General features: G+C 39.5%; 1 protein-coding gene across 1 annotated transcript in view; it reads left to right on the forward strand.

Moving 5' to 3' along the window:
* Window positions 1–711: 711 nt before the first annotated feature.
* Window positions 712–20,131, forward strand: part of ALDH1A2 (aldehyde dehydrogenase 1 family member A2) — a 125,829-nt gene continuing 106,409 nt past the window's right edge. The window contains exon 1 of the mRNA XM_070797496.1: window positions 712–1,612. Coding sequence (XP_070653597.1) covers window positions 1,496–1,612 — 117 coding nt within the window. The 5' untranslated portion in view covers window positions 712–1,495. The remainder of the gene's footprint in view (window positions 1,613–20,131) is intronic.

A 20,131-nucleotide genomic window follows, 5' to 3' on the forward strand; every position in this document is an offset into this window, starting at 1 on the left:
TCTGAGAGGCTGGAAGTTATTTCTTCAGACCTAATACTGAAATGATATATTTAAGTCTATTTCTACTGCTGTTAAGAACCAAGCAATAAATATAGAGCTGTTTTAGTTACTGTAAGTATCTAAGTCAGGATGTTTTCTGGCAGACACTTAACATCCAAAGAATCTGTAGACCTCTGTCAGGCTTACATTGAGAGTGCAAGTGACCTACAAAGGTCTTTTGATCTGGACTCTAGATTTAGACCACGGACCCCAAAGCCCATTCTGAGGTGGGGGTCTCTGTGTTCTTGACGTAGACCTACATGCTGACCTCTAGAGTTCCGAGAACTAGATCTGTTGGAGCTTCGAAAGGGCTTAAATTAGGGAGCTCATCTCTAAACGGGGCAGTTAAGTGAGAAGCCCAATGTCTGGCAACATGACAGCTGTTAGCGTGGAGAACTCCAGAAAAACAAAACTAGTTGTATCCTTGTGTGTTTTGGGACGAGGAGAGTCCCTGTTTCCCGCTAGAAAGAGGGATCAGGAAGGACCAGAAAAGCCAACGCAGCTTGCAACTCCGCGGAGCAGCCCTGTCTTCCCCAAGGCCCCATCCTCCCGGCGCAGCCCAGACCGCCCGGGATGGTCCAGGCCAGCAGAGGGCAGCAGCTGGGCGGGAGAGTCCCGGCGAGGGCCGCGCGGCGTCGACAGGCTCGCGGGGACACTCTTTTTGAGTAGTAGGGCGAGAAACTCGCTCACCACTACCCGTCCCCGACCCTGTGGCCACGGCGCACGGGAAGTGGGTTGCGCGGGCACCCGGTAGCTGCGGAGGGCCTGGCGCCCTTGGCGGAAGAAGGAGACCGGAGGGAGTCCCGCGAGTCCCCGGGAGAGAAGGGGAGCCGGGCTTCCGCGGGTCCGGGGCGGGAGGGGATCTGTGTGCCGGCCGCAGCGTCGGTTGCCCCTTCCTTGGCCGGACCCCTCGGGGCCCGGGCTTCTCCCACCGACACCGCGTCCCGCTCTCGGGGCAGAGTAAGCACCGGGCCGCTCCGGTCCCCTCGCCAGCCCCCCGCTCCGCTTCCACGGCCGGGACGGGCGCCCGACATCGGCCAAGGTGTGCTTCCCGCCGACGCTGTCCCGGCCGGAGAGAGGCCAGTCCCGGCGGCTGAGCCCCGAGTGGCCGCGGCGCAGGTTTGCGCTCCTGCCGTCGAGGACTGCGGCGGCCGCGTGGGCTGGTCCCCGCGGTCGCGGGTGCTCAGGGCGAGAGCGTGCGGCGGGCGCACTTGACCGTGGGTCTCAAGCGTTCGAGCCGCGCGGCGCTGGGCGGCGGGCTTTATGTAAATCGGGGCTGCGCCGGGGCGTCCTAGGTAGGATGGACCAGCCCCCCGCGCCTCGGCCCTCACGTCCAATAAGAAGAGCCCCAGCTTGACACCTGCCTATATACAGGCGAGCGCGCCCCCGGCTCTCGAACCGCGCGCACAGCCCGCACTGCCCACGCCGCGGGCGAGCGAGACCTCGGCCCGCCCCCATGACTTCCAGTGAGATCGAGATGCCCGGCGAGGTGAAGGCCGACCCCGCCGCCCTCATGGCGTCCCTGCACCTCCTGCCGTCGCCCACGCCCAACCTCGAGATCAAGTACACCAAGGTAAGGCGCCACGGGGGGCCGGCCGTCCACGGAGACTTTCCAGAACCTTCTTTCCTCTCCGTGGACTGTTAGGGGGTGAGGACGGGGTGTGGGGCTGGGGTTTTCCGGGCCAGCCCGTCGAGCCCGCGCAGCAGAGGGACACCGGGTCCTCGGCGTTGGGGCTACTCAAGTCCCGCCGGGGTCTTGGGACGCGTCGGGGACTCGCCTCCGCCAGCCTGCCGCGCGGCCCTGAGAGTCGCCGTCAACGGCTGCTTTCCAAACCGCGTCCGCCGCTGCCTCCTCGTCCGGTTCTCCGGGCCCCGACTGCTGCGGAGAAGGCGTCGGCACCGCTTCCACTCCTCGAAGGGTTCCCCGCCGGGTTGGCCGAGCAGCCTGGCAGTCTCTTCTCGGCCGTCCACCTTCAGGGGACCGTCTCGGGTACCCCGCAGCCCTAGCGGGGCACGGCCAGCGACTGTCGCATAGGATCGTCCAGGCTCACAGCGCTGCGGCCGCCTTTGCAGATTTCATGGAAACCTGCCCTCTGAGTACAGTAGATCCAATATCAGCGTTTTATTCGAATTTTGTAGGTAGTGGCAGTTTTCCTGGAAAACTTGAGAAGTCTTTAAATTCGTGCATATTAACGGGTTTGCTTTTGAACTGAAAAAAAAAAAAAATGCTTTTTATAACGAACTCTGACGTCTCGGGTTACCCAGGCAGAAATTAATTTTTGTTGCACCACAACATAAAAAGGAAATGCGTTCGCTACCTTAATGTAAATAGAATTTACTTGCCACAAATTGGACATAGAATAAATGTATTGATTACACATACAGGGGAGGTTATGTTATGCCATTGGGGTGTGAGAGAGAAATAGATGCAATTCAAAATAATGTTTCTTGGAGTTCCTTTTACAGTTGTCTTGATTTTCTATTCCTTTCCGTTGATTTCTACTCCAGACATCGCCCGTTCAACCTAAACGCATACTGCGCTCACGCAACACGGTTAAAGTTGTTTGCCATCATGCTTATTACAAGATAAACTGAATTTTGTCCAGGAACGAATTGTTTGGTTTTGTCTTAAGGACTGAAAGAGAAATATTTTTAAAAACCCATCAGAATTTGAAATTTTACCCGCTGAATTTTAAGATAAAAACCAGGGTGGCTCGTGTTTTGAATGCCAATTTAGATGGATTTAATGTACCTGTTAGCTTTTTAGATGGTGTGACAAATTTTTGAAAGCCTTTTTAATGAGAGGTCGTTAATGGTTACAACCATTTAGGCATTGTTTGCATAACAATGGTGCCAATGTGTGACACTTCTCCGGGTTTAGGAACCAGCAAGGAAAGCGAATAGCATAAGAGTTTTGTTTTATGAGGGTCCCTAACCTCTTCAGGTTCTCTTTAAAAGGTTTCGGGATGTAAGAGCTGTGCTGGAGGGGGGACCTCAGATTTGGGAGGGTTTGATTTAGTCTTACTTTGGATTGAATTTTCCTCACAGCCCCTGAATGGAGTTTTAGGTTTGTAGTAGGTATCTAGGAATTTAATTTGGAAGCTTTTCCAGCTCTCTTTTTCTCTGACAACCCCCGCTTCCTTTTTTCTCTTGTTGTGCCCCAGTAGGAAAGACAACTGATTTATAGCTAATTGAAGCCTTTAATGTGGAGTCCTTTAGCTCAGGGGAGACTTTTATCCAGTATCCACTTTCCCACTTATAACAAAGAAAAACAATCAGAAATGAAATAATGGATCGTAACTTGATTCTTTAATTTGTGAGGAGGAGGCACCTTATTTTAGGCTTGACAAACAACCCTCATAAACATTGAGCAAAACTAATCTAAAGGCAATCTCTTTTCACAAAATCTTGTAAAATCAGGTATCTGTGAACATTCCCAGCAGCTTTGCTCCTTGGCCCTTAGTGAGACTTCTGAATTTTCTGAGACAAGTGGTATGGGCAAGCAGCATCTTTAACACAGAGAGCACAAGCTGCTCTTTTGATAGCCGAGGGTACTGGGCCATGATTTTTTACTTAAAAGGAAAATAAGATTAATGGAGAGGTTTTTAAAAATTCACTTATCAGAAGCGAGGGAAGTTATACTAGTGATTTTAAGCAGAAGAATGAACAAGGTGCAGCAGTTGGTCCTTTAGAATAGTGATACCACATTCATAGGAATTTTTAAAAGGGCACTAGCTAAAATATTATGCTAGAGAGCTTGTTGAATAACACATAGGAAAGAAATACAGTATTTATATCAAAAAATGGTACCAGATAGATATAGATGGATCCTTAATAATTTATGTCTTGTTAAATGAATAATTTTAGTGAAGGATATGTAACAATAGGATTTTAAAATATTGTCTGAGGACCAATAGAGTCATACTTACATGTAAATGGTTATATTTTGAGAATTTTAAGTACCATGCGTTCAGAAAACTTGCACTTGTGATGTTATTTTTTTATATATTTTTCACCATTTCTTTCTTCTTCTAAAAGTATTTTACATTTTTTATAAAAGGGGAGTAAAGGAGACCATAAGAAATAAAAGTTACGGCTGTTGTCTATCCAGTGAAAATGCTCCAAAATTAAAGTTCAATCCCCAAGAATGCTGAAAGGGCTAAACTCGTGGTTTTGTGTTGAATTTCAGGCAATTACATCTAATTTTTAAAATAAGCCTATCTCTCTGAAATTTCAACACCCATTTAGGACTAATGATCAGTAATACCATTTTGGGAATATGTCTAATTTTATTTCCCTAATATAGCAAGCTAGACCCCCAACAAGTTTTAAAACTGATTCTTTTTAAAGGAATATGTTAAAACCAAAAAAAAAAAAAAAAAAAAACAAACTGCAGACTGTTAGTCAAGAAAGACTGATAACTCCACCAACATGAAGTAGCAAAGGGACCACTTTGGGGCCAGGAAAATGTGCACTCTTTTCCTTGTATCCTGAGAAGATTGCTTAATGGCTTGCACAGGAGTGAGCGTGATTGTTTTTAGCTGTGCCTTTATGGATTAAAGATTTTTCTGAGTTGTTCCTGTTTTATCAGTCTGATTGTTAAATTTTTGTATATATGAATATATTGTAGGAGTATACATATGATAAAATCAAGGCTTGCACTTTGGTGACTGCCCCTAACTTCAGGGGAGATCTCTTCCAGATTCCCAGATCTTTGGAAATTTTCGGACTGTATCCCACCCCTACCTTCTCTATTGTCTCTATCATCTTTTCTGGCTGTACTAGTCCTTCCTTCCCCCAACTCCCCACTACACACACACACAATCATTATGCCATCTCTCTGTTGATCACTTTTTCGATGAAAGTTTATGCCCATAACGAACACTACCATAAAGAGTAGTGTTTTGTTTTAGTAGTAGTTTTATTTTCCTTCAGGATTTGATACTGTGGAGAGCTAGGACATAGGGAAGAAGAGGGTTATGGAGAACTGACCCACTGAACTAGAAAAGGAAAAAAAAAATAGAAGGCAATAAACTGAAAATTAGAGCTAATGTGCTTTGGGCAACTATTATTTATTCTTTTATTTATTCATTTAGCAACCTTTTCTTGAACATCTACTGTTTTCTGGGATCAATTTCAATTCAGTTCAAAGAATTTTTAAGTGGCTGTCTTCCTGTAATAGTGCTTTTCATTACACTGGTTGGGCTCTGGAAGAAACATCGAACTCCTAGGAGCTTAGGGTCTTTTTAGAAAGATGGAATGCCAAATTTTGGTTATCAGCATGGCAGTAGTTCAGTAGATTGATGTAATAATAACAATAATGATAACATTTATAATGCCACTTACATTGTGATGGAGCCTAAGGGCTTACCTAGCACTTTCATATGTATCTTAGATCCTTGCAAAAGCTTTTGAAGGACACAGAGTAGGAAGAAATAGGAATAATTGATAAGGAAGACCTTGGCCTAGACTTATGAAAAATTGATAGAGCTTGCCTCACCATACACTTTGTTTTTCCTAACAGTCTCATACTTTTTTTTTTTTTTTTTTTTTGAGAAAAAGTTTAAATCTTTATTTTTATGTGTTGCTTCTGTTGGAAACATGGAGAGAATATGAACTGGTCAACTTAAGAAGGAACTCCTTTTTGTGACCTCTGATTTCCTGACTTTAAATTACTATTTTTGCTATTTCTATGAGTTTGTGGGGGCTTCTTTTAGGTCTAGGGCAGGGTTCTTATCTATCCCAGGGATTATCTCTTTAAGGTTTGGTTATTTCTAAACCTCTAATCAAGATTGTCTTTTTGATCCTAAGTTGTTAATCAAATTTCATGTTTATAGGAGACCTCGGGTTTTCAAAAATACACTTTTTCACAATTGGACAGCTTTCTCATGTTTGTATCATCTCCATTTAACCCAGGGAAGCTAAACAACTTAATTGTAGGACTTGAATTAGATAATTTTTCTGGGTTCTGCCTGATGCCTTCTGTTAAATATGCAGGAATCATATGGAATCATTTGCTGAGGTGCTTCTGTCCTTTATTTCTATAAAAAGAGAAATTAGTTTTTCTGTATGAGGGTAAAAAGCCTTCTGAGAACGTGTTCTGTGAGGTCTGATTTTCTTGCAGCCAGGCATGCATAGTGAGTTCTCTTTCATGTTAGACGATGATTAACTTGATGAGCTATCCATGACCAAAACAAAAATATCTCAAATATCAACATATACAGTTTTCTCTCTAGTCTTTCTCAGTTGGATAATGGAATACAAATATTGATGTCTATTTTTTATCTTTTAGTTAGTGACAGCTTGTTGGGGTCAGCACACTATAGACTTTCTGCTTGATTTTGTAAATAAAGTTTTATTGGAACACATCCACAACCATTTATTTACATATTATCTGTGGCTGTTACTACAATGTCAGAGTCAGGTAGTTACAACAGGACTGTATGGCCCACATTAAGTTTATAAGCCCTTGACTTACTTAGAAAAAAGAAAGGCTCTCGGTTAAAAATAGGCCCTTGTTCAAATCTAGGTCAGATTTGTAATTCTTAGTGCTGTGCGCATTTAGCATTTATTCACCACATAGCGCCAAATACGGTGCCAGATTCTGGAGACGGATTAATATGCAACGTATGAATGGTGTCTCCTTTCAGGGAGTTTCTTCACTGAGTGTCAATTTCTACATCTGTCAAAACTGAGGTAATAGTAGTACCTACCTTACATGATGGTTGTTGTCAGGACTGAGCAAGTATGTAAAAGTAAGTGGCGTATATTGACGGTCAGCCAAAGTCTAGTTCCATTTCATTTTTGGGAAGTGATGAATATATTTTTGCTTCAGATTGATGGATATCCCTTTTAAGGAAGATTGGAATTGTATAGTCAATAGCTGTTTTCTGAAACAGTCCATTGTTTTCTAATTAGTCATAAGGGTTTAATATTCTCGGTAGCTGTGGAATCATTATATGTTTACACTGGATTTTTATCAGATGGGACCCCTTGGAGGTTTCCCTATCAAGGACTTCTCTTTACTAAAAAGTTACTGAATCAAACAATTTCCAGCCAGGATTTTAGTAATCAAATTAGTTATCTGACGCATGTGCCAAAACTCTGCATCAACATGCCTTTTATACCCAGTCCTGAATGTCAGATGGCAAAGAGTCATTTCTGGTGTTTGAGTAGCTTAAAGATCATGTCAAGTTGTTGGTTCATAAATCTGGGAAGTATGATAGCATAGGAGGACATTCTCAGTAGGTAGATGCCTTTTGAAATGGAAAATAATCTTAGTTTATACATTTTAAAATTAAAGAGCCTTTCAGTGGTCCTGGTTTCCCAGTTTGGGGGCACTTCACCCTCCAAACAATAAAAGCACCACATAGGGACTATTTTGAAAGTCTTCCTAAAATGTGACAATTAATTTCAAAGCCAGTCATTTCCCCTTAGACCCCAAACCAATGCATAGAAATGATTGCCATAATGCCACCTTGGTTAATTTTTAATTGCCTTTCAGACATGTCTTTGTGCTTTATTCCATTTTACCTTTCAGATATGTGAGATAACCCAAATTGTGAATTTCTTATCTCTGGCATTTCTCAATTGCTAATTTGTCTGCTTGTAAGATGGTAGAGTTATGTTTAAATTGTTTCCCTTCCAAATCTTAATGGTTTATTTACAACAACTTTCTGTTTTATCGCATAATTTGAAAACACTTCCAGCCTTTGAAAATTCCAGTTGGAATAATAATTGAGTGCTTTCACCATCTAGACTTTAGCTGGGCTCAGAACAAACTAGCCTGGGGCTAAACACAGGGGTTTATTGAATTCTGTAGACTGTGGTTAAAAATTAGAATATCTGTGAGTGAACATTCTAATTTTTTATTATGGAAGGAAGCTTTCCTTTTACTGCAGTTCAGCTCTGTTGCCTCCAGAAGTAGATATCTGCTCTGTTTCCTTTCCTTACCACAGTCTGACCTTTGGAGAGCCAGAGTTGCAATTTCTTTATTTCTAGATCTCTGGAAAGATAAAACCTATTGTCCAGTTGAAAGGAAAACACCTTATTTAGACAGAATTGAGGGTATCATGGGTACCAAAACAGTTTCCAATATTGATTATAAATTATGGAGAAAAAGTAAAAATAATTAAAGATTATATTTTATATACTTTCTTCTATATGATTTTAGTTTTTCTAACCTGTCTTTGGATTTCAAGTCCAGTGACTCTTAGGATTTTGCCCCAGGTCATTTCTAGGGATTTCTAAGAGATTAAGCTTGGTCAAAAAATGGTGTAAGCAATATGTCTCTTCCCACAGAAAGGATGGAGGCTACCTCCATGTGAGTAGATCTGCCATAGTAGTGTGAATTTAATAAACTCACTACGAGGCAGAAATCACCTGTTTCCCTCCTCCTGCAGCCCCTATCATTGACTAACACCAAACATGGACTGAGGTACGTGTAGTGCTGGAGGGTTTAAAGGAAAAAAGAGGGGGAAGTAAGAAGACCTTGACTGGGAAGACAGAATTATGAACTATCTCTACAGATCAACAGAGGATAACGTAAAGTCTTATTTCATGAGGTGCGAAAAATGGACTCCTTCACTGAATCCTTTTTGGGTGGAAATCAGGAAATAGTATGAGACTGATTGGCTGAACATGAAACCAGTGAATTCTCTATATTTTAGAGTCTGATAACCAATGTACCAATATAACTTGATTTTCACAGGGAAGGTTATCTAATTGCATTACTCAGGGTTATTTTTATTTTTAACTGCAGCCAGAGCTCACCCTTTTGCTTTCCTGAATTTATTTACTTATCATCATTTATTCATCAGACATTTACTAGAGCCTCTTGTGTCCAAAACATTGTTAGTCACTGTCTGGCATGAAAAGATACATAGATGTGTGCAATGTCCTGAAGAGGCTAGAGAGGATTCCTGCTTGGGTGTGTGATGAGGACATGCACACCAATGACTGTGGCACATGATAGAAGATGCTGAATTCTTGACAGGAGTGCATTTGAAGCACCATGATGATTCAAAAGAAGGGATGTTTCAGGCTCAGCACATCAGCAGCACTTTGTATTCTTAGACATACTTGAGAGGAGATCAGATACTTTAGTCATACAGGAGAGTGTAGACAGTATAACAAACGTGTATACATTTACGCAGGTTTGTTTGTTCTTAACTGTTTGCACTATTTGCTTCTGATCTTTTTAAAGAAATACATTGATGCTCTCTACCTGTGAACTTCTCCCAGTCCCCTCTCTCCTTTCCTTTCTTCCTCAGAGGTATTTGGCATTTATCTTTCCCACTGATATATGTTCATATACACATATTCATAAATGATGTGTACTGTTGTCTCGCATTCTAAACCTTTTAATGTAAATGGTACCATACTATGCCAAAGTTATGACCAACCTAGACAGAATATTAAAAAGCAGAGACATTACTTTGCCAACAAAGGTCTGTCTAGTCAAGGCTGTGGTTTTTCTAGTAGTCATGTATGGATGTATAAAGAAAGTTGAGCGCCAAAGAATTGATGCTTTTGAACTGTGGTGTTGGAGAAGACTCTTGAGAGTCCCTTGGACTGCAGGGAGATCCATCCAGTCCATCCTAAAGGAGATCAGTCCTGAATATTCATTGGAAGGACTGATGTTGAAGCTATAACTCCAATACTTTGGCCACCTGATGTGAAGAACTGACTCATTTGAAAAGACCCTGGTGCTGGGAAAGATTGAAGGCAGGAGGAGAAGGGGACAACAGAGGATGAGATGGTTGGATGGCTGCACCGACTCAATGGACATGAGTTTGTGTAAACTCTGGGAGTTGGTGATGGAGAGGGAGGCCTGGCATGCTGCAGTCCATGGGGTCCCAAAGAGTTGGGCGTGATTGAGCGACTGAACGGAACTGAACCATGCCATATATATTCTTTGCAGTTTGCTTTATTGGCTTAGTGTTTTCAAGATTCATTCATGTTGTTGGATATACCTGTAATTCATTCATTGTCATTGTTGCATAGTACTCCATTCTTTGAGTATACCCAATTTTTAATTTATTCTACTATTAACATGTAAGATACTGCCAGCATTTTGCGATTCCAGTAAACATTCTTAAGCATATCTCCTTATCTGCCTGGGTGAGATATATTCTAGGATATATTCTTAGAGTGCTATTGTTGACTCATGGATATATCTGCAGCTTTATCAGCGATTGACAAATATTTGTCCAACACATTATACTAGTTGCCATTGCCATCAGCAGTATATCAAAGTCCCCATTACTCAATATCCTCACTTATACTTGGAGTTCCCATACTTCCTGAATTCTGCCAACCTGAGTGTGAAATGTTATCTCATTGCTGTTCTCATTTGCATTTCATTGATTTCTTGTGAAGTTGAACATCTTTTCATATGTTTGTTGGCCATTTGGCTTTCCACCTTTGTGAATTGGCTAGTATATCATTTGCTCATTTCTATTTCTATATATGTGTGTTTGTTATTGATTTTTAGCAATTTTTATATATACCCGATTATAATCCTTTGGCAGTTACATACTCTGTGAACATTTTCTTCCCCTTTGTGCTTATTCTTCCTTTTTCTTTTTTTTGGTATGATTAGGGATTTTCTGTCTTTCTCCCATTATGCTTAGTAATTTTGAACTTGCTCTTTAAGAAACTTATTCCAAGTTTTTCAAGACATTCTTCTATATAGTTTCTGAAAGTTTATTTTTATTATTACAAGTTTTACCTTTTTCATTTGTGTCTTAATTCATCTATAATTGCTATCTGTTTGTATATAATGATACAGATAAATGTTAAGGATGAACAATGTAACACAGAGGAAAATCAAACAATATTACTGTATGAAGAAAGTTAAAACTGTATTCTGTGCAATTTTGGACCAAGATTAAGAGGTCCAGAATTCTTCACTATGTGCCCTTTGTGTTTGGGACTGGAGAAAAATGGAACGGTGACGATTACTGTAACGTGAAATCTAACATCTAATAGACCTTTTTCTTGATTAACTGAATCAGTACTGTGCTTCATCCTGTTAGTTTAGAGAATTTAAATTATTCCTTCGTGCTGAGCTTGAAAATAACATCACTTTATTTTTTGTTAATATTTGAACTCATTGTGTTTTAAACTCAAAGCTGGTGTTACACATTCACTGTTGTATTTGGATTTCGTAAGTTGTTTGATCCATGCATGTGTGCCTCTAATTCTAAAGAACCAACTGAAGAATGAAATTCTCCAACCTTAAAACTGATCTAGTCCTTCTAGGCATTTTACTTATGTAATACCTCACGGAGTTGACTCCACACGTATTTTTTTAGCATGAATATGATCTCTGAAAGTCCTTGTTACTTGTTTGTACTGCTACTAAAATGTGCAATTTTTGCCTTGTATTATATTTTTCTGTGTACTCTTCTACTCTTAATCTGTACTAGATTATAAACTTTTATTCATGTTGGTACGTGGAAGTCTCTATTTAGTATCTTACAGCATAACTGCTTAGGAAGTATTTGTTGAGTGAATACTTGTTATATTTTATCACTGATAGCTACTAATAGCAATGAATTATCTTTTGATTAATACTTTGTTAATTAACATATTATCCTTTCATTATTAATACTACAGTTTCCAAAGTACTTTTCACATTGATTACTTTTAATAATTGTGGCAGTCCTATTATGTGAATATTCTATTAACATCCCCATTTTATAAGTGGTACAATCAAGCATATTAACGTTAATTAATTTTTCCAGGATCAACAGCTGTAGGTGGCTCTTCTAAGCCTCAAATAATCATTTTCCTTCCCTCCTCATAGCAACAAGAACAAGCACAGAAACCACAACAAAGACCAAAAAATAATAATAATTGAATTATTAGCCTAAAGCTCTGCTAAATGTTTTACAAGATAATCCCAAACCCAGTTCTCTGACTATAAATCCCAACCTTAAGTCCAGTTGGTATTGCCATAGCTATCATCAGCCACAATTTCTGCCTGACATAAAACACACATGACAGAGTATGTTCAAACAAAAAAACAGTTGATGCAATCAACGTTTGGGGTGAGTCACCTGGGTAGATGTGATTCCATAGGCTATGGGAAAGAATTGTATTTTTGGATTCTCACTGGTTGGCTAAGTCACATAGGGCCCTTAATAACACCTGCTTGTTTGTTTTTTCAGTCAAAAAGTGCTTTTCTTTGGTATGGTTACTTCAGATCCATTTGGGAGTGAGGATTAATGAGACTGTAGAAAGTGAATATATTTCACAATCTTTCAAATTTTTCTCTCCCACTATGCATAAGCCATCATTTTATGTTACTTGACTGTAAATGGTGTGGGAGAGGCACTTGACTTAGAAAGAGCTGGGTGGATATTTGTATCTTGCCTTTTATGAGCAACCATTTCTCGCTAAGACTTGACTTGTTTGGATCCATCTCTTCCATGTCACTTCAGCAGGGATGCAGAATAGAGAAATAAAGTGCAGTTTTCAAATTTCAACAGAGTTTCGGTGACAGAAATTGGTAGTGATTGGGATACACAATTAATGTTTCGTTGGAAATGGCTCAGAAATCCTATCTAAAGAAACAACTGTCAAGTTATTGCCCTTAAGCCAGGTTATAATCTCCAGACTTCTGTCTTCACTTTTAGAGAGAAAGCATTTCTCTTTATCCACTACTTCCCAGCCAGACACCCCTTCTTCTTACCGTTTTCATCTCCTTTAAAATTTTTTACACCCTTGTGCTTCTCTTCTCCTTCCCAAAGTATTCCTCTCAGACAAGCCCTTGATGACCCTCATTCCTTGGTTAGACTCATTTACCTGTTTTCATAAAAATTGTTAGTTGTGCCTGGGAACCTTTGTAGTCAGCTCTTCCAGCTGTTGGCCTGAATGGTCCCTAGGGAGACCAGAAGCAATGAACCTGGAATAACCACATTTGACTTCTGTGAGCCCTCTTGAGAATTTAGTAATTACTTAATGGATTGAATTGGTGACATATACTATTCCAGATAACAGCCTAGGTTGCATTAAATTAACCTTCACAAATGGGTATTTATTAGGTACTCTTAAAAGACTACACGTGTTGGCTGTAATTGCTCTTCCATGTTTCTCCATGCTGATAGGTATTTGTACCCTGTGAAAAATTTCTCAGATGAAAGCCTGGGTGGTAGTTGTAACCACTTAGTGATATGTGTCATTGTGTTCAGCACATTGAGCATAAATCCTGTCTTGTAAACAGCAGGAAGACTAATGAGGTTTGCCCACATTCTGGTATCATTACCGGGAATTCCAACAGAGAAGGAATAAAGAAAAGTACATAAAATGCAGTGATTTTTGGAACTCCTGATGATCCAAATTAAGGAGAGAGATGGTTGCTCAACATTAAGCATAGACATGTATGTACAAATACGAGTACATAAACTACATTTAGCTAAAATAGAAACCAACATTCTGCTTTTATGAACACTTGGTAAAGTCAGTGACTTGGTTCTACAGAGAGCTAATGAAGGGCTTATTTATGAGTGTCTTCAATTGTGAGAGTGTAGTGGGATAGCTATTGAAATAATACAGCTGCTAAAATGATAGCACAGTTTTTGCTTTCTCAGAACTCCTCATCATTACAGCCAGCTAAAATCTCACATCATTTTTTGTCTTACAGTTTTTGAAGTGATTCGGTCTTTTATTTTTATGGTCACAAATGACTTCTGAACACAAAGGGAGAAACCTTTCATATGTGTTTTTTAAGATTTATTTCAGATCTTTATTATTACTCCTGTATAACTTGTGTGTTTGATAATGTCACATCAAGGGATCTGACTATAGCTTATTGCCTAGGCTACTTCTTGGATTCAAATTTTCATGAAAACTGTTATCATTACAGCTTTGGCACAAAGTATGGTCCAACATATTTTTGTGTTTGAACAAATGCGTAAATGGATGAATACTGTTAATAGAAAATTATATTGTCTGATCCGTTTGCAGAGTTACTAATAGACAAAATCTGGGACTAGAAAGTGAATTCCAGGGTAAAGTGTTTTGAAATAAATAGCTTTCTCTCTTTAGAGAAAACATATTCATATTCCCTCTCTCTCCCTCCCTCCTTCCGTCTCTCTTTCTCTCATGGAAAAATCCCTCCTCCACTCCCACTTACTTATCCCTTTCTTTGAAATAGAAGCCCCTCAGGGTGTGCTGTAGAGTACTGAACAAGACAGGGGACTCTGAACTAGAAGATCTGGGTTCTGGTGCCAGCTCTGCCAGGGATGTGTGCTTGTTGAGCAGTTTCTTGTATATGTAGGCACACAGTAAATACGCACTGAATTACTGAATGAACAAATTACTCAATCACTTATTGAGTGCTTCCTTCTACACCACACTCTGAAAATGCTTTGTGATACTGATTAAGTTACTTAAATTCCTTGGACCTAACTTTTATTACTTATGAAGTGATAGGACAGAATGAGATGCCTGTTTACTAACCCACCTAATACTTACAAACATGACTAGATGAGTTGTAAGATTTCTTCATCCCACCCTGACTCTTCAGAACTCTTTAATTTCCTGGATCCCAATATGGGATTATGAGATCAGAAGGAAAATACCAAACTTGTTTGTACATCTAGTTACAAGGCTTTCCGGGACCCCAGATTTTCACTCAAAACAGTGGTTTTAAAAAATATTTTCCCAAGGATGTCCTTATAATTACCAAAAAGTAGTCCACAGAAATCTCTGTTAATGACTCTAGTTATATAAATGAGTGATTAGCGGTGTCATAAAGATCCACTGGAAATAAAAAATTGTTGTGTTTACTAAACACTCAAGAGTACTAGAAATTCGATTAGTAACTCCCAAGGGAATTCTTCCTTAAAGTCTTAGGGAACATTGATTTTAATACTTGGTAATGGTGGTAGGAAAAAAGGGCTTGTTGGCACTTTTCTGCCGAAGGATTTTGGCAGTTTCTCTGTCAACCTCAGCTCATGAAAACCACAGTGGGTCGGGTAAACTCTGTGGAAAGGGAACTTGTCAGAAGCTTACGGCTTTTCACTTGAGTCTAATAGAGACTTAGCACTTTGCAGGTCAGTGCCACTGCTATTTGTCTCTGACCCAAGAGATCTGGAGTTCTTCACATCAAAACCACATCTTGCTGAGCAGAGATCAAACGTAGGAAGGTAAGGATTCTGCCAGTGATTTATCATGCCAGGGAGAGTGATCAGGCCATATGGGGCTGCTGCAAATGAAGTTGACATTCCGGCAGTTTCTCTTATAAGTCTCACATGTAGTTGTGGCTAGTTTTTCTTGTAGAGGAATTCTGGGTCAAGTGGCAGCTTTCAGTGGCATTTCTTAGCAAGCCTTAACCCCAACATGAGATTTATTTCAAAATCACATCCTAGCAAGACTTTTCTTATATTTTATGTAAATAGCAAAAAGGAATTTTTTCACCAAATATTGAAGGTTAATTTGAGCTTTTCATTTGATGTCTCCTCCCTCCACCCCTTTTCTGGGATGGTAACTATTTTGAAAAAGAAAAAAGAAAGAAAAGAAAAATAAAGGTGATTTTAGGTCTATTAAAAAATTGCTTTCTAAATATTAGATGTGACTTTAAGATCATGAAATTGACTCTATAAGCTATGCTCAACTAGGCTCATTAATTCATCACATCTTATTAACTCAGGACTTTTAGGAATGAATTACTACAAATATGACAATTTAATTCTCGGAGTAGGGAAGGCATCAGGCATACAGACCTTTCTGTATATTTGTAATGACCAAGAGCAAAGAAGAAGAATTTAATTACTTAAATACAAAATAGATATAATTATGTTTGAAAATATTTGCTGACATTTAAATTGTGGACAAATATTTTAACTGAAAGAAAAAAATCTAGTAACTGTGCACTATTTATTTATTTTTATCAACAGACACATGAAAATAGTTGTGCAATATAAAATTCAGCTTGTTGTTTGTTTACCGTCACAAGCAAATGTTTAGTCTCTTGTGGAGAAAACACTCATTTATTGGATCAAAGACCTCTTCAACCTTAGGATATACACTGGGGCATTTCAAGCTCCTCTTTGCACAGAATGTTTGCTTTGTAACATAATGAAAGATGATATTTATTGGTCGTTAAATGTAGTAGGTTGTGACATTAACTTCTAATTCAACTGAAGATATCATTTGTCCCTTTTGTGTTTTACTTTTTCTAAATGAGAAAAATTACCATAAATGGAATGGGCTTTAATGGTTAGAACTAGGTCTCATCCTGTAGTCAGAATTCAGTTGATTTCCTGAGGTATCAGTATATCTGTTTATTAGCTAGGAATTATTATTCTGACTGATGAAGTACTTCAGATCTGCAGGAAGCAAGTTTAAATATAATAAATAATAATAACATGGACTGTCTCCCAGTTTTCATCCTTGGAATGTGTACAACATCCATGAAAACCTGGTAGGGTCACCAGGTAAAATATAGGGCATCTAGTTAAATTTGAATTTTTGATATATAATGAATACTTTTTAAATACAACTATGCCCCATGATTTGGGGACATTATTATACTGAAATTTAATTTGTTATTTTTCTGAAATTGATATTTAACAGATTGACAACCCTAAACTGTTACATACATGGCTTGTGATTTTTATCTGTGACCAACAGATGAATATGATTTTAATGTAAAATGACTTGGCAATAAAATCAAAGACCAAAGGAATCCTTTAAAATTGTTGTACTTGAATAATGAAAATGAGTATAGTAGAAATACCTTTTTTTAACCCTAGCAATACTAGTAAATAAATAGGGCAACTAGGCCCATTGTAAGACAGCTTAATCTCCTAAATGAATTGCTCCAACCTTTTAATTCAAAATCATACAAACAAAAACATTGAGATAAGCTGGGTGCTTTTTCAAATGGGGACCCCCGTGGCTTTGAAAATAAACACTTCAGTCTCCTTCCCACCCCAACACCCACACTCACTAGCCTTTCTGATGTCTTCCATTTGCAAATGAACAGGCTGAATTCTGAGAAAGACAGAAGACTAATTAAACCTAGGAAAGATAGGCAAAGGAACATTTGTTTCCAAGCAGAAACAAAAAGAAATCAAGTCACATTCTGCTTTCTCAAGATGACAGAAAGCCTTAAAGCCTTTCCTGAAGTTTCTTCTCTGAGCATATGTCCCACACCACTGCTCAGACCCTGCCAGGGCCAGGCTTAACATTCCAGCATTAGACTGTCTTCGTGGCTGAATCTGGAAAGGGTCTCAGTCAGAAATTCTGAGCAGTCAGTGTGCTGGACGGCCTTCACCGTCCTTACCTTCTTTTCCCATCCTTTTGCCCTGTGTGTCCCATGGTTGGACAAAGGGTCTTACTTACTGGCAACAGAAGAATAAATGAACAGATAAACACAGAACAAGGAGTGAGTAACTTTTTAAGAGCATTAATAAATTGCCTTGAATTGATGATTTGCATTCAGAATCAGAATCAATTAAAAATTTGAGTGTGCACTGTATCAGGTTTTCAGCCATCCAATACTTAATCTTTCCAGCCACTGGATGAGCTGATTTTCTCCTTTTAGAGATGAGAAAATTGAGCCATAGAAAGATCAAATGACACACCTAAGTCACACCATTTAGCAGTCTTTATACATGTAGAAATTTGATCCATAAAGAAATAGTTTGAAAGCAGTGGGGAGGCAGAATTTGATCTTAGGACACCTAAGACGACCAAAAAAACCTCCATGAGATTCAATATAGGTGCTAGTCAAACCTGGTGGTATTACTAAGGGAGCCTGGGGAAATTAGGCAGTTTAGGTGTGTGGAAGAGAAACCTTGCCATAACCCTTGGGGTCCTGAATCAACTAGAACACTGGGTCTACCCTAGTTTGTATCACAGGGTCTTGGAATTACCCCCAGAGCCCTTTAAATGATCCAAGTGGCTTCATCCCGGGAAAGAAGGAGCCCCCCACCCCCATACCTCGCCTCCCAGTTCATGTGGTTCTGGCCTTGTGTCCTGAAGGCTGCCCAAACGGAACTGCTCTCTGGGGAACATGACTGATGATCTTTTGTCTCTACTCTCATCAGTGTCCTTTCACTTTCAGAAACAGATCTTGAGGTTAGATGGATATGTGAGAAGCTGGGTGGATCTTGGCTGCCGAATTCTGCTAATGCCCTAACTTATTTCTCTTTACAGCATTAACACAATTTGTGTAATCATTGCATATTAGTGTAATATGTTGGGCATATAGCATTTATTTTAAAATACTCTGGCACAATCAATTTAGATTAACATTTTAAAGCTATTTTAAAATGTTGCCTCTGATTTCTCATTTCTTTGACCTTGCTCTTTCTGCATACTTTGAAAGTGTAGTTTGTAGTCTTTTCTAATGAAGACTTTTCCTTTTTCCTGCCTTTCAGCCTAGGACTCAGAATAAGTGGGGTTCAGGGCATACAATATTGGGTCTATTATTTAAAACTGTTAATTGATTAAAATTAAGATTGATAAACTAGTCCTTGTCAAACAGGCTTTGTAAAACCATGCTTTTTGCCAGTAAACGATTACACCTATTGAACAAAAGCCATGTCTTTATAATATCAAAACATTGACTTTAAAGTGAAAAATGTAATCAATCATCTAGGTGTTTTCCTATACAATGCCATTTGGGTGTTTTTTCACTTTTTAGCCAGATGTTTTGGCGTGAAGCAAAGCAAAGAATGGAAGACAGGAGAACCACTTTTGCTCTGACTACCTAGATATTTCAATAGGAAACTTCTCACCTCACCCCATAAGTGATCTGGACATTTACTTGTTTTATTTTATATAGATGGCCTCTTAATTGCAAGTAAATAAGGTCAGGGTTTTTTTCCTTTAAGTTAAAAATACCTTTCTTACCTTAGATTAAAATATTCAAAGGCTACCAGCTTTGCAAGGTAGTAGCCTGAGGTGATCATCAATATAATTTTTTATAACAATAGAAATTTAATTTCATATAGTTCAGTGATAGTGCTGTCTGTACCCTATTGACCGAAATCTCTTTGAAGTATGTCAGAAGAAACAGTCATGTAAATGGAGATAACTAACGTATGACAAGTCCTCAGACTACTTCTTTCTACTCTTAATTAAAAGTAATTGAACTTTTCCCTATAAATAGATCAGTCTGGTTATTGATTTGCTATTTGGTACTCTCCTTTGATGAACCAAAAGCAGTGTAGTGGCAAGTTGAGTAAAATTCAACTCTCCAAAACATAATCTACTGCAGGATTTAATACAGATCATTTGAAGCATTTACTATTAAAAAAACAAAACCTTTTATTACTGAAATAAAACCATGGCAGCTTTATGTCAAAGATTCATTGAGGATAGGAAATTATTTACACCTAACTTCTATTAATACCTGCTGCTTTGAGAACTCCTCAGGGGTTTGCTGCTGCTGCTGCTGCTTCTGGTAAGTCGCTTCAGTCGTGTCTGACTCTGTGCGACCCCATAGATGGCAGCCCACTAGGCTCCTCTGTCCCTGGGATTAGATCCTACAATTAGAAAATCCATGGCAGCCTCTCTGTGTTGTCACGGCCACTTTGCTGTGGCCTGAAAGTGTGGTAAACCTGATTTGTCCTCCATTAACCTCCTGCTGCAGAAGTGGCCAAGTGATATGGCTTGGCTTATGTGGCTGAGGTGCACTGTTCTGAATCTTTATCCAAGAAACTGCTGAGATTTATAAAACAAATTAGAGCTTGTGAAAGAATCAAATTCCTGTTGACAGCCAGTCTGAATCCCTTATCCCATCTTTGCTTTTTTCCCCAGTAACTTGATTTATGAAATCTTCTGAATACTGACTGCATGTTAGATGGTGTGTTAGAACCTGTAGAACATGGGGGACTCCAAATATTGCTGGGAGACCTTTCTTCAAGGAACTTAGGAAAGGGAGAAACTTCCATTGTAGCTAGCTAATCCTTAGGCACATTCACATTTTAGCTCACCTGATTGTGCAGTAGCTTTGCAAAGACTAGGCCTACTGCTTTTTCTGGAAAGGAAACAAAGCTCAAAGAGTTTGAAAGTCTTATTTAAGATGGCTCAGGCTTACACTCCGGAGAAGGCAATGGCAACTCACTGC

Source organism: Bos indicus, chromosome 10 (assembly GCF_029378745.1).
Source record: "Bos indicus isolate NIAB-ARS_2022 breed Sahiwal x Tharparkar chromosome 10, NIAB-ARS_B.indTharparkar_mat_pri_1.0, whole genome shotgun sequence".
NCBI lineage: Eukaryota > Metazoa > Chordata > Mammalia > Artiodactyla > Bovidae > Bos > Bos indicus.